The sequence below is a fragment of the Lissotriton helveticus genome, chromosome 3_1 (assembly GCF_964261635.1).
Source record: "Lissotriton helveticus chromosome 3_1, aLisHel1.1, whole genome shotgun sequence".
Taxonomy (NCBI): domain Eukaryota; kingdom Metazoa; phylum Chordata; class Amphibia; order Caudata; family Salamandridae; genus Lissotriton; species Lissotriton helveticus.
Genome location: NC_136061.1, coordinates 19,870,839 through 19,883,997, shown reverse-complemented (window position 1 = coordinate 19,883,997; position 13,159 = coordinate 19,870,839). Strand labels below are relative to the sequence as shown.

General features: G+C 47.9%; 1 protein-coding gene across 2 annotated transcripts in view; it reads left to right on the top strand.

Moving 5' to 3' along the window:
• LOC144822047 (uncharacterized) overlaps nucleotides 1-13,159 on the top strand; it is a 123,129-nt gene that overhangs the window by 80,456 nt on the left and 29,514 nt on the right. For both annotated transcript variants that reach the window (XM_078679116.1, XM_078679115.1), the window contains exons 7-8: nucleotides 10,037-10,132; nucleotides 10,480-10,572. In XM_078679116.1, coding sequence (XP_078535242.1) covers nucleotides 10,037-10,132; nucleotides 10,480-10,572 — 189 coding nt within the window. The remainder of the gene's footprint in view (nucleotides 1-10,036; nucleotides 10,133-10,479; nucleotides 10,573-13,159) is intronic.

The window sequence follows — 13,159 nt, the reverse complement described above, 5'->3', positions numbered from 1 at the left end:
TTTAAAGTCGCTAGGGGAGGAAGGGTTTTAATTTTTTCAGGGTGCTCATTTGTCGGTTTGCCCCTTTGGTTGCGGCACTGATATGCTTCTATATGTTAAGGTTCCTGTTGAGTGTTCTTCTCCGAGAACTCGCTGAGTCGATAACTTGGGGCTGACAGTTAAGAGCTGTTAATTGTTACAGCCATTCCTCAATGATGGGTGACTCGTTGGGAGGAGCGATTAGGAGGAATTCAATCTAGAGGGTGTTTAGTTTGAGGTGGATTTCTGCAAGCCAGGGCTGAGTTTTTTGTAGAGTTGAGTTAGGAGATCTGATGTCATCAGGGGAGGAGACTTTTGGGTACAATTGTGTGTCATCCGCATACATGTGAGAATGAATGTTGGATGAACTCAGAATCTCAGTAAGAGGCTTCATTTGACCCGTGCACCTTCTGTGTGGTCGAGGTTCCTATTATAATTGGAGAAACAATAGAATTTATTAAATGAAACTCAAGAAAAGGTTTTGTACAGCACACATCCAGAACTCATGTATTCAAAGTTGTTAGAAATGGGATTTCCGGTTGGCTAAGGCTTGCGCCAAAGCCAGGCAGAGACCACCACTCTAGTCAGGGCAAGGGAGTTACACGCCAAGATAACCCCTGCTCACCCCCTTGGTAACGTAGCACGAGCAGTAAGGCTAAACTCGGAGGCAATGTGAGTCAAGTGTTTGCGCGCGCACCCAGCAACAACACCCAAGGCCCACCACAAAGGAAACTCCACACAAGGTTATATATAAAAATAGCCTTTGTATTATACCAAACACATTAGATAAAAACACACACTTTACAATGTGCCATTAGGCACGGGCTGAGTTTACAGGGGATATATGTACAGGACAGGGCCACATGGACCACTGTCAGGAATAAGCACTTTTAGAACTAAGATACTTGTTAGAATTAGCACTTAGGACATAGCACATATAATAATTTGTAGCACAAAATAGAAAATAGAGCACACAACCAGTAATCCCTGGTAACAGGTAAGTACCACCTACGCAACCCTAACCACCTCAGGAAAATATTACGCAGGGAACCAGGAACACACAAATATACCTATACTAGTAAAACCAACCACCTAAGCATCACATACATTCAGAGGTATAAAACATTACACATGATGCAGAAATCACATTAGGCAGGTAAATCACAATTGCGCTAAAATATCACAGAGGGCATAAACACATACCCCACGCAAGGGTACAACAACAGAACTGTCCCTAGGCCAACTTGGCCTCTCAGGGGCTAGGACGCCCTGTGTCCACAATGTCAGGGCAGCCAAAGGAAGATTGCGCAAGGGGTTCCTGGGGAAAGCCTAAATGAAGCAGCTGCCCACTAAGTGCTAGGCAGCTGGGGATCTCCTCTGGGCTTTTCACACAGGAAAGGGGGCCCAAAACAACATGGGAGGTGGTGAGCCTCGTGGGCTCTAAACAATGATGCCCCTGACGTTGGAGTCCCCCCTCTGGGGACTCAGAAACCAAGAAAATGCCCAAGAGCCTCACGTGGGCTCTGAATAAAGATGCGCCCACTAGGGGAGTGGGCCGCTGCCAACCGGGGCCGTTCTACCCTCAGGAGTGCCCCTCAAAATGTTCGAGTCCCTCATTGGGGGACTCGAACTCTCAAATGCCACCTGAGCCTCTCGTGGGCTCGAGAGACGCAACTGGGGCCTCAGGGGAGCCTCGCAGGCTCTCAGTAAACAAATGCCCCCCCCCCCCCCCGACTGCCAAACCGGAGCCCCTCCCACCGGGGCTCCTGCTGCCGGTCTTCTTCACTCGCGGTCGGGCTGGGGGATCAAACGGAGCCCCACTCACCGGGACTCCTGCTGCTGCGGTCTTCACTCTTTGTCCGGCACTGCTTCCTGGGGTGGCTCTTCTCTGGGGCTGTGGGGTTCTCCCTTTTGCACAGGATCCCCGCCAGCCACTCCAGCCCGCCTGCTCTCTCGCGGAGGTCCTCTCCTTGCCGCGGGTTCACCTTTCTACATCGGAGCCCCGCCTGCTCCTCCAGGCAGCTGCTCCTCTCCTGGGCTGCGGGGGCTCTACCCTCGCTAGGGGAGTCCCAGGAGATGACGCCACAATCTTCCTCGGGGCACAGGAGCGCGGGGTGGGCTCCCGTCCGCTTCCTGTTTGTAGCGCCTGCACTTCCGGGTCGTCGCAGGCAGAGCGGTGGCCCTCCTTACTTTCCCTTTGCGTCGGCGGTTGTTCGTTCTCCTTAATAAGGGGTGGGCTCCCGTCAACTAAATAAATAAAACGGGGTGGGCACCTGTTCTTGAAGTCAGCAAACAAAGGGGCGGCAAAGAAACGGGGTTGCACCCGTGCCGAGATTCGGCCAATTTGCGGGGCCACACGCAGGGTGAGCACCTGCTTCGTAAATAAGCACAAAGGGGAGCCCCACGCCAGGGAATCCCTCGAGGCAGGGAAGGGAAACTCGGGGCTGCAGAAACAATAAAAGCGCTCCCAAGCACTAGGGTCCCCCCACCCCCCAAATCAGGGGAAGTATAGCAAAGCAAAAAGTCCTTTAGGAAGGAAAAGGCAAGGGGGGGCAAGGCTGGGCCCAGGGGCCAGCTCACTGGGCCCTCCAGGCAGGAAGGCAGTCCTAGTGCCGGTTCTCCTGGCGCCCAGCAGCAGCAGGCCCCCCTCCAGTCAGGATCAGGAACAGAGAACATTTTGCAAGGGGACGCAGCCCCTTTTTATACAGTAAAACCCTTTGTCTACAAGGGTCCAGGCAAGAGGCGAACCAGATACAACTGGTTCCTGAGCACTTTGTTTTGCTCAGCCCCTCTCCCCAATCAGAGGACAGGCTAGGGTCATCAGTCGCACCACAGGGGGCAGAGCCAGCATTGTGTGGGGGAAAGCCCAGCCCTATTCAGGTCCCAGGTGTACCTCTCCCACCCATCTGACTGTCGATCTCTCTATTCACCACCTGGGCAGGCCCATCCTGACTCCTGGAGCCAGGCTCACCTGCCAGCTCCAGTTAATCACAAGCCAGCACATTCACTGGACAGGCACACCAACTTCTAGAAGTGGCACTTACACACTAGACACATTCACACCGCACACATTATCGCGCAGCATTTAATCACACAAGTCCGCACATACCAAACTCGAGCTTGCACCCCCCACGCATCAGGAACTAACATGGACACATACATTCCCCATGCATTCCTATGGGAGGGCAGGCCAACCTCACTACACACACGCACTTCACCCTGGGACACAGTGGTAAAGTGCACAGAAACCAAAAATCACTACCACCAATTCACATTCATAAGCAAAAAGTTTAGGGGTAAACCTGCCAGAAGGGCCAAGTCCAACACAACCCCCTTCCAGCCATATTGCAGGGTAGACCAATCACCACCGTGATGGGCTTCCCTGCTTGGGGCGATAGAACACGGACGCGGGCCCGCAATTGCAGGCACACCCTCCTGTTCTACGCCACGGTGAACCCATGGGGTTCCTTCTACAACCACTATCTGGAACAACTGGGCTACCCCACTGGTACTCCCAAGCAGTCGGCGGCCAGGACCAGGCCCTAGGCCACCCAGGTGCCACTGGTCCTTGCCTATTCACAGAGTGGGGGTAGTAACCCCTGGTACATAGTAGCCCTTCTCCACTCTTCCTGTCTGTAGGACAGGGCTAGACTGCCACTGGTTCTCCAGCCTAGGGTCTACACCATCAGGCGGACCAGGAGTCTCAGGGGAGGCTCTCCTCCCCCTACCTCTCCGTCTAGGGTTCCTCCTCCTCTTGCGAGGGGTACCCTTAGAACGCCATTCTCCCAACTTAGAGTTTAACCCCTCAGGTTGCACTGGGGGCAGCGGCGGGCTCTCCCACCCTCTGCACCCCTTCCAGAATTCTGCACCCTCCCAACTTGAGTGGTACCCCTGGAAGAAGCACTGGTCAGGACGCTGGTTACAGATGTCCCACCCTTCAGGTCAGGCGGATCCTGAACCTGGCCTTCCAACCTCTGGTCTAGAACCTTTGGAGGAATAAGTGCCTGGCACACCAGGACTTCTGGGGATTTACACACCATGTTGTGTGACCGTCTGTCTGGCGCAGATCTCCCGTCCCCTGTCCATCTGACAGGGCGCGAAGATCCCCCAGAACAAAAGTGGTGTCACCATGGCCACTACACGGAAACTTAGCCCAACTGGGTAGTCCTGACCCACTGCTTCTTCCACTGGGGAACACATCCCCCATTCACTCCTCACTTCGGACTCCTGTGCCCTCCTAACTGGAGTGACACTGCCGGACACTAGAACCACTGGAGCTCTATCTACAGATGCTTCAGGTTCCCTAGACACTAGGTAATCTTCCTCAAATGGACTAACAGGACATCCTAGGTCCCCAACCTGGTGTTCCCTAAAGAAACCACCCAGGTTCTGAGATAGGGCTTCAGGTATCTGGGGACTCTCAGCCACCCACTCACTCCCGCTCCTCTGAGACAGGTAGTAAGCCTCTACACCCCCCTCACTATACTGGGACCTAGCTGGGCTACTGAGAACCTCTTCCACCACGCTGGGCTGGAAGATATCTGAACCACTACTTTTGGACTCACTCACCAATGACTCTTCAGAACCTCTGGCACTTTCCAAGCGGTCTGCTTCCCATGCAAGGAGCTCTGAATTAGTAGACCCATATTCCAACAGGTGTTGGCGCAACCCTGGCGAACAACAACTGAACAGGTGCTCTTTGAGAAGCATTCCAACCAATACGTCAAAATCATCTTCCGTGTGAACTCGTACCCAATCAATCAGTGTCCCATAACATTCATCCTCAAACTTTTCCCAAGATTGGTGAGACAGTTTCCTACTGTCCCTGAATTTCAACCTATACTCCTCTTCTTGGGAAACAGGCACCATACTCTGGGAACTGGGAATGGGACTTCTTGCACTGGGCTCTATATAGCTGCCACCACTGGACTCAACCCTCCCTGGGGAATCCAGAAAATTATAACTTCACTCAGGGGACAATCTACCCTCCTGAGCTAATCTCTCTCTGGCAAAGGCCCTCTCAGTCTCGGCCATCCTCTCCTGCACACCCAGCTGCGCTATTTCCTTGTTATGCTCTAACCTGAGCTTCTCCAAAGCCAGCTGGTGCTCCCTTTCTTCCCTCCTATCTACCCACTCCTCTGGGGACAGGGACTGGGAAAGGGATGAGGTACTGCCTCTGCTACTGGACCCAGCAAGGGACTCCCTATCTATGGGGTCTTCACTATCTGCTGGCATCCATGCACTGTCATCTTCTTCCTCCTCTTCAGACTCTTCAGGGCTCCCCTCAGACTCACCACCCTCATGGTGTGAGGCCCGGGCCCTCTCTTTCACACTGTGCTCATGTTCCCAGTCATCCTTTTGCCATAGGATCAGATTGTCCCTCAGTTTGGACGGGGTGTCTGACCCATTCACTGCTATATCTCTTTCTTCACAGAACTCTACCAACTCATCCATACTGTATCTAAGCAGACCACAGAAAATAAAAGCAGACTCCATTTTGGCAGGACGCTCAGGGACACGTGCAACACAGGGGACTTAACGGTCTGAGCTGAATCAAGAGTACACAATTCACAAAGGATTCAGCAAGCTCCCTATCCCAGAGAACTCACACTCACTTGTTCAGTGCAACACACCATTCATCCACCCCCCCCCCCTCGGACTGGTAAGGCAGTTTCTACCGCCCCTGATTTCTCAACCTGACCACACGTGACACAGGTACCAAACCTGGGAGCGGGGCGGGGAACAAATGGACTGGACACTATTACGCTGCTACCACTAGATCCCACCCTCTGGTGAATCCAGAAAATTCACTTAGGCGATAGAAAACCACCCAGAGCTAGGGATACCTAACTCACAGTGCACAAGAACCACATTTCCCAAGAAATTACTTTTAGCATAAACTTAAAAACAATAATCCCCTAAATGTGATTATCTAAAATGCAGAGTTTTGTGGTGCAGCCAGCTGCTGCTGTGGTACAGCGCAAACACAAATCCGGATCCCTTCCGCTGCCTACCAATGTTAGAAATAGGATTTCCGGTTGGCTAAGGCTTGCGCCAAAGCCAGGCAGAAACCACCACTCTAGTCAGGGCAAGGGAGTCACACGCCAAAACTTAGGCAACAGAGCGCCATCTTTCTAAAAGTTGCGTTTCTTTATAGGTTACATTAAATTTGACTTGGGCAACAAGTCAGGTTTAGTGTAATGGATATTTTCATACCTTAAAGTATCAACGTAGTATTCCCATTCAGAAGTTAGCACGGCTGACTTGTCACACATTTCTTTCCTCTGCCCTATTAATCACCCCCACTTTTCTCTGCGATATTAGTTATGTTACCTTTTGATACAGCGCCGGGACGCCCCTTAGCTGGGGCAGCTGTGCGCTTAAAAAATCCAAATAACATAACATAACATAACACTCCTTAATTGGGCTACTATCTTCTCCACAGTAAAAACTATGATTTAGGTTTTTTACTGTGATATATAGAAATACACCTCCTACTTTGTAATATACAGCATCCTGCCTTAGGACTCGATAGCCCTGTTGTAGGGATAACTGATATATATATTTTTAACAAGCATTGGCAATGCAATAGGTCTGGCTTTAAAGGAATGTAGTTTGAATCTATCCCTAGTCACAATCCCTTTTGTAGGCTCGTAGTCCACTAGCCATGGGACAGAGGGTGCCCACTGTGGTTTCTCCCATAACCTTGTGTGCCCCCTATTGAAAAACCACTACTGCCATATGTGGATTTCGAAAGACCATACCTTTACCCCCTGCCCACCTGAGGGACACCTAAGATGAACTGGTGTGCTAGTTAGTGCTCCTGGACTTAGGCTCCAGTGACTGTGCTCTCTTCACCAGATATCGGTGACAAATCAGGGGTCACTCCCCCTTTGAGCACCAGCGTGTAGACCTTTAAGGAAATATTTTACTCACCAGGCCCGGTGAGCCTCTGGAAAGTCTTCAAAATCATTAAGACGGCTTCTTGGCTGTCGCTCTCCTAGGGTTGAAAGGCATAGTAATGCTCAAACCTTTCGTTACCCCACTACTTAGAAGTTACAGCAATAGTACAATTGTTCAAAAAACACAAGATGAAAAGGATCATATAATTATATTAAATCCAATTGTAAAATACAATCAGTATCACAAATCCATGAGGCACAAAAATATTGAACAGGGAGTCTTGATGTATCTGTTTCCAATTTCACTTTATTTGTAGTTTGAAATGACATGCGTACATCACCTCAGGCAACGCGTTTCATCCAACAGAACTTCCTCAGGGTTGGGTCAATTCTTCAAAGAACGGGCATGTTCTTCCTCTACTCCAATGTTATTAGGTGCTAAAAATCCCCATGGCGTCCTTATTTTCACATACTTAAAGGATAAATGCCTTCTTTTCTGATCTGCTGTGTTCCCCGTCGGGATCCAGATGCCGAATCGTCTATCTGTGTCCTAATTTTCTAGTTTAGCTCAGGTAGCCCACTCTAGGGGTGTGACTAGCCTGGAAGTTCAACACACCTCCTTGCATAGCTAATTTCCCTCCTGTCTTGGTGCCAAATGGGTCTCAGGGCAGGGGGTGGCATTCCCCAGGTCTGGGGGAAGCCACACTCGCATATAAAAGGTGGTGTGCTCTTTGAAGCTCCCTGCCTTAACATGCTAATTTACTAGTCATTCTGATAGAGGAGGTGTTAGCACCTCCTGCCAGAGCAGGCATTGGTTCTGACCGCTGAGAGCGGTGCAGGCCACAAACTTGTCTGTGGTGGCAGGCTGGACAGTACTAGTCAGCCAGCACACTAGAGTACTAGTGGGGTTCAGGGGTACCTCTAAGGCACCCTCTGGGTGCATGTATTAATAGATCCCTCACTGGAATCATTGTGGGTTTATTAATACGAAGTCATTGATACCAAATGCCATTATGAAGCTGGGAAACTTGTTTTGACCAGTGCTCGGTATATACCTTTAGATGGCTACCTCGCTCACTTGTAATATCCAGCAATGGAGCTAGAAATTACATTGACATATTTGTTCATGTAGATATCTCCTCACATGTGGTGTAATGCTCCCTCCGTTGAGCTCCAAGGCCCTCTGTTGGGGTGACTTATATTTAGCCCATGCAGTGTCTTTTAGCATGGCATACGGGAGCGTGCCATGTCATATTTTCAGTGCTGCAGCAACAAATGATGGACGGAATTCAGAATTAATCAAACATTCATCCCAGTCAACAGATCTGGCCTAAATCTTTTGCTCACCATGACACTCCAGTTTGGACCATACCATATACAAATCTTTCTTGACCCTGTTCTTCATGGAAACAGTCTAGCCCGAGCTGGCAAACCAGGTCCTCCGTGGACATTAAACAAGCATCCTGGGACTGGTTTCGGGGCATCGCCCCTCATCAGTCAGGCTAGCTTGAATCCAGTGGCACAGCGAGCAAGGGGCCCACATTCAGGCATAGCCATCCCTCTTAGGGCAAAAAGTGCTGCAGCAAAAAATGATGAACGGAAGGTTCAATGAATCAAACATTCACCCCCAGTCAACAGCTCTGGGTTAATCAATCCTTCTTTTGCTCACCATGCCACCCCAGTTTGGACCCAGCCATATGCAAATCAGTCTTGACCCTGTTTCTCATGGGCACAGTCCAGCCCACACTGGGTTCAAGCTAGCCCGGCTGATACGGGGTGATGCCCCAAAACTGGTCCTAGGATGCTTGTTTCCGTTTCAGGGAAGCCCTGGCTTGGCAGTTCGAAAGCTGTGAAGGAACAGGCTGCAGTCTCGTTGCTATCCCAGGCACAGGTTTGATGTGAAAGTGGCAGTCTGTGCAATGAAGCCCAGTTCAGGATCTCAGAAGTCAGAGCCCTGGTCAAGCTAATGTGACCTGGAATGCCAGAGAGTGCCTTCCACCGTTTGGAGGATACTCTAGGCAAAATGGTATTTTAGTGCAAAAACACGGTCACGTCACATGTGGCTTTTTAATCATTTCAAGGGAAACTGGGTTGACAAACGCAGATTTTGCCGCTGGTTTCCTCGAAACCTCTTAGAGTGGGCAAACTTGCAACATTCCAGCAGAAGGCCAGACACTTTTGGGGTACTGTGAAAGTAGATAGATATTTCCTGAGTGCCCTTTTTGACCCTTTGGCTTTTTAGCAAATGTATCATAAAATTACGCTATAAAATGTGCTATTCAACCACATTTTATAAATGTTTTCTGAGAGGGAAGACAACCTCCTCGTTTGCTTATCTTCCCAAAGTTCAGCAAGGGTATCACACTCCACTACTTTCAAAGATCACCACCCGTCACTGTCTCAAGGGAATGTTTGGAGATGCCCCTCCTTAAAGAACACTCCATCACAGCGTGCTTACAACTCACAAATCAGACCCCTCTCTCATCACTTGTTGAATTGATGCTCGTCTGTGACTCTGGACAGCGCTGCCTTTTGCCTGGGATCACGCTATGCAAACACCACATACGCTCAGGCACCACATTCATTCAGGCATACATTCATATGCAAATACATACATAAATAACATCATGCTACTCCACATATTAACTCATTATATTTACAAACTTAGAGTGGTAATTGGGGGTAAATGTCATCTGTTGAGCTGAGTCAACCTGACTTGATTTGATGGAGTGAATTTAGTTATCAGAGAAGATGTAACATGTCCACCCTCAGGGGCTGCCTCAGGAGGGGATTGATCCTCTCGTTTAGGGGGCACTTTGACTTAGGAGACTCCCATACGCGCCACTCACTTTGGTTCTACACATTCGAACACCGTAGTCGCAAGAATTTGAATGATGGCTGTAATTCCCTTCAGTGAGGGTGTATGTGCCAAACCACTTGTTCTGTCTCTGTCTGCATTAGAAACTAGCGGCAGGACAGTAAGAAGAGTTTGATGGGATATTGCATTCTCTCTTTGTTGACAGACTAGATTGGAGTAACTATTATCAGAAATTTTACCAGAAGATGCTGTGTCTTTATATCAAAGGCTCACTTCAGGTGTGTTCTCTGTATTTTAGGTGAAACCGTTGTCGCCCCTACACCGCCACAAATGAACATACATGAGGAAGAGGCTCATTTCCAGGAGGAGCAGCGGTCTGATGCAAGTAACACGTGTGAGTATCACTGAACAGGACCTGGGTGGATATTAGTATGTTTGATGCAACACACAAATACCTTCTCCCCCTACTCACCAAACACTGAACATTGCACAACCAGAAGTCTGCCGCGCTTTGAGTTACCCCAGCACAAATGGGTCTGCTCTCTTAGAGAGAAACCCTCTTTAAAAAAAAACATTCTAGCTTCTAACAATTTTTACTTTATAATCACTTTCTATCATCTTCCAGCCCTCTCTTATTATTTACTACGCTGTACTTTTATACTCTAAAGTTGTATTCCAATAAAAGGAGAGTCATTCTCTCAGTGGTTCATTTACTCTCATGGTCCTTTCTGATCCCTTCAGATCCAGTTGTCACTGGTGTGTATTCATTGGGTTGCGACAGTGAAGTAGGAATACGTGTAAAAGAGGAGCCAGAACCCGAATTTAGAATCCCAGGTAAGTGAGCAGCCAACCCTGAGGGGAGCGCAAATTGTGCACTGCATCTACCATGATGCGAAGGAGAAAACTTTGCTGGGTTATGATGTAGTGTCTGGCCGTACCCTTTTCCCCGCCCAAACTGTTTTTCATGACCTTCTCTACCATTTATCACACATTCCTAATGTTCCTTTTTGTAAAATTGCAATACGGCCCTTTGATTACACTTTATCCTGCACAAGCCGGAGATTACGGCTCGAGGCGGAGAGTACGGTCCGGCTGCAGAGAGTACGGTCTGGGTGCAGAAATTCCGGCCCAAGTGCGGACGTAAAATAAGGAGTTGTAAGTGCTTCTGTGAATACCAAAAATCATAAGTGCCTTCTGTGAATACCAAAAGTAGTACGTTTTGGATTTTGTCTCAGATTAGTTCTGTGAATCGGCCCCCTTGTTGTTAACATTGAACAAATTAATGAAATTATTCAACATTAGAAATATTTGTTGCAGTAAAAAGTTTAAATGATTTACTTCATGGTTGATAGCTGAATTTCAAGAGCCCTGTACGGTGTCTTATTAGACAAGACGTTATGACACTTGCCCAGAATTTCAGATAGAAATTAAGATCTATCAATATTTCCCATTACATATTTTTGTGTGTATCTCAGATACCCAGTGTGGCACAATCTGAAACAGGATAGCATTTTTCAAAGCGGGGAGCTTGATCAAATGTATGAATCCAAGGAGGTTCTCAGGCGGATCTGCGTTTAAAATGTAATCAGAACAACAACTTGTTATACTAAACATTAACAATGCATAAGTATAAATTAAAAAAATGTACAGGCCAGCTCACCTAGGTTTGAGTCCACACACATTTGTTATCTTTCCATTCAGTAGTGTCCGATTTGAATATCAAAGTACATGAACTCCTGAGTTCAATTACTGTGTCATGGGTGTAAGCTTTAGGGTACCTTGTGAAGTGCTATAGATGTCCTACTGAGATAGCCTTGCCTCTTAAAACCCCTTGGCTGCTTCATCTCTGTGGTCATACATCATACTATTCCCCAATATTCAATTAAACATCCCATTGTTATTTCCACCATCCACACAATGCTCGCGATACAGCTGAAAAAATTAAGCTCACACAAAAACTCTTAACCTCATGCGCGCTAGCGGTTTTCCGGCTGTGCGCTGGGTTTTTCAAAAACCCGCGTTACATGACGAGCTCAGCTCATCATGATCGTACGAGAGGCGTACCTCATGACGAGCTGAGCTCGTCATCAGCGTCGAAGGGGTTAAATTACAAACCCCAGGTGGAATCCTAAGTAATTGTTGTTCCTCCTTCATTTTTTCCTCATCATAGCACATCATCTAACTAGATATATAAATTCAAAAAATATTATTGATTGAATTGGATGGGCAAGACTTTAGATCAGATCTAAATAAAGCCTTATTGTTGAGTACTTTGGGAATTTTTTTGTTTCTTCCTGAAGCGCTTGATATTAGTGACCAACCTATCAGTGATGTGTATAAAGAAACAAAATTGCATTTGGACCACAGATTTGCCGAAGAGGAGAATATTGTCTTGTCAAGATACAAATTTTATACTCGCCCACCAAAGTCAGGAGAGTCAATGGATGATTTTGTGTCAAGTTTGCGTGAACTTTCTCTCAAGTGTCCTTTTGCCCAAATGAGAGAAGAACTCATTTGTGACCAGTTGATTGTTCAATGTTGTAGCAAAAAGACACAAGAGCCATTATGGGCGGCAAAGAATCCTTCTCTGAAGGATGCACTCACCATAGCAAAGAAGAATCCTAATCGTGTTTGAGGGGAATGTGTAAGAAAGATATGGCGAGGGGTGGAGATGAGGTATCTGAGGTGGATAACAAATATCTTCATAAGACCACTGGTGTCATCAATTCAAACATCAAAATATGTAACAAGTTTCTGAAATGGGGGAGTGACTAATTAAATACCTCCGTTTGGGAGTACTTTCCATTATGGAGCCTCGAAGTCTTGTTATGCTGTCAATAGGGAGTGCAGGAAATGTGGTTGCAAGGGCCACTTAGCCCGCATGTGTAAAGAAACCAACAAGTCACTTCTAGCTGTCACAGAGAAACAAAGACATGACAGTCAGGAAGATTGTTTATTAATCTTGTATCAGGAAGGAGATAATGAAGGGAGAAAAGTCAGACCAAAAGCATGCGTTTGAGGCATGTGAGCGGTAGATCACGTGCTTTGCATAAGCCTGCCATCTAGTGTTGGGTCCGGATGTTTGCACTTTGTTTTTCTTTGAAGAAGTCTTTTTTGTAGTTTCGAGATAGGTGACTCCTCCTTTAGGTGTTAGTGCGCATGGGCATCGACTCCATTGTTAGATCGTTTTTTTCCGCCACCAGGTGCGGACGTGATTTGCTGTGCTCTGGTTCGAAACCGTTTCTCGGGTTCCCCTCGGTGCGCAACCCACTACTCTCAATGGTATTGATTCTCGATCGCGTTTCCAATTCTCTACTTGTCATATTTGTTCAAAGTCTTCGATCGGAAAATTCGTGGAGGGCCGTTGGGCCTAACCGCACTGTGTCAGCTCGCAGTAGATGGAACGGTTTCCATTCAAATT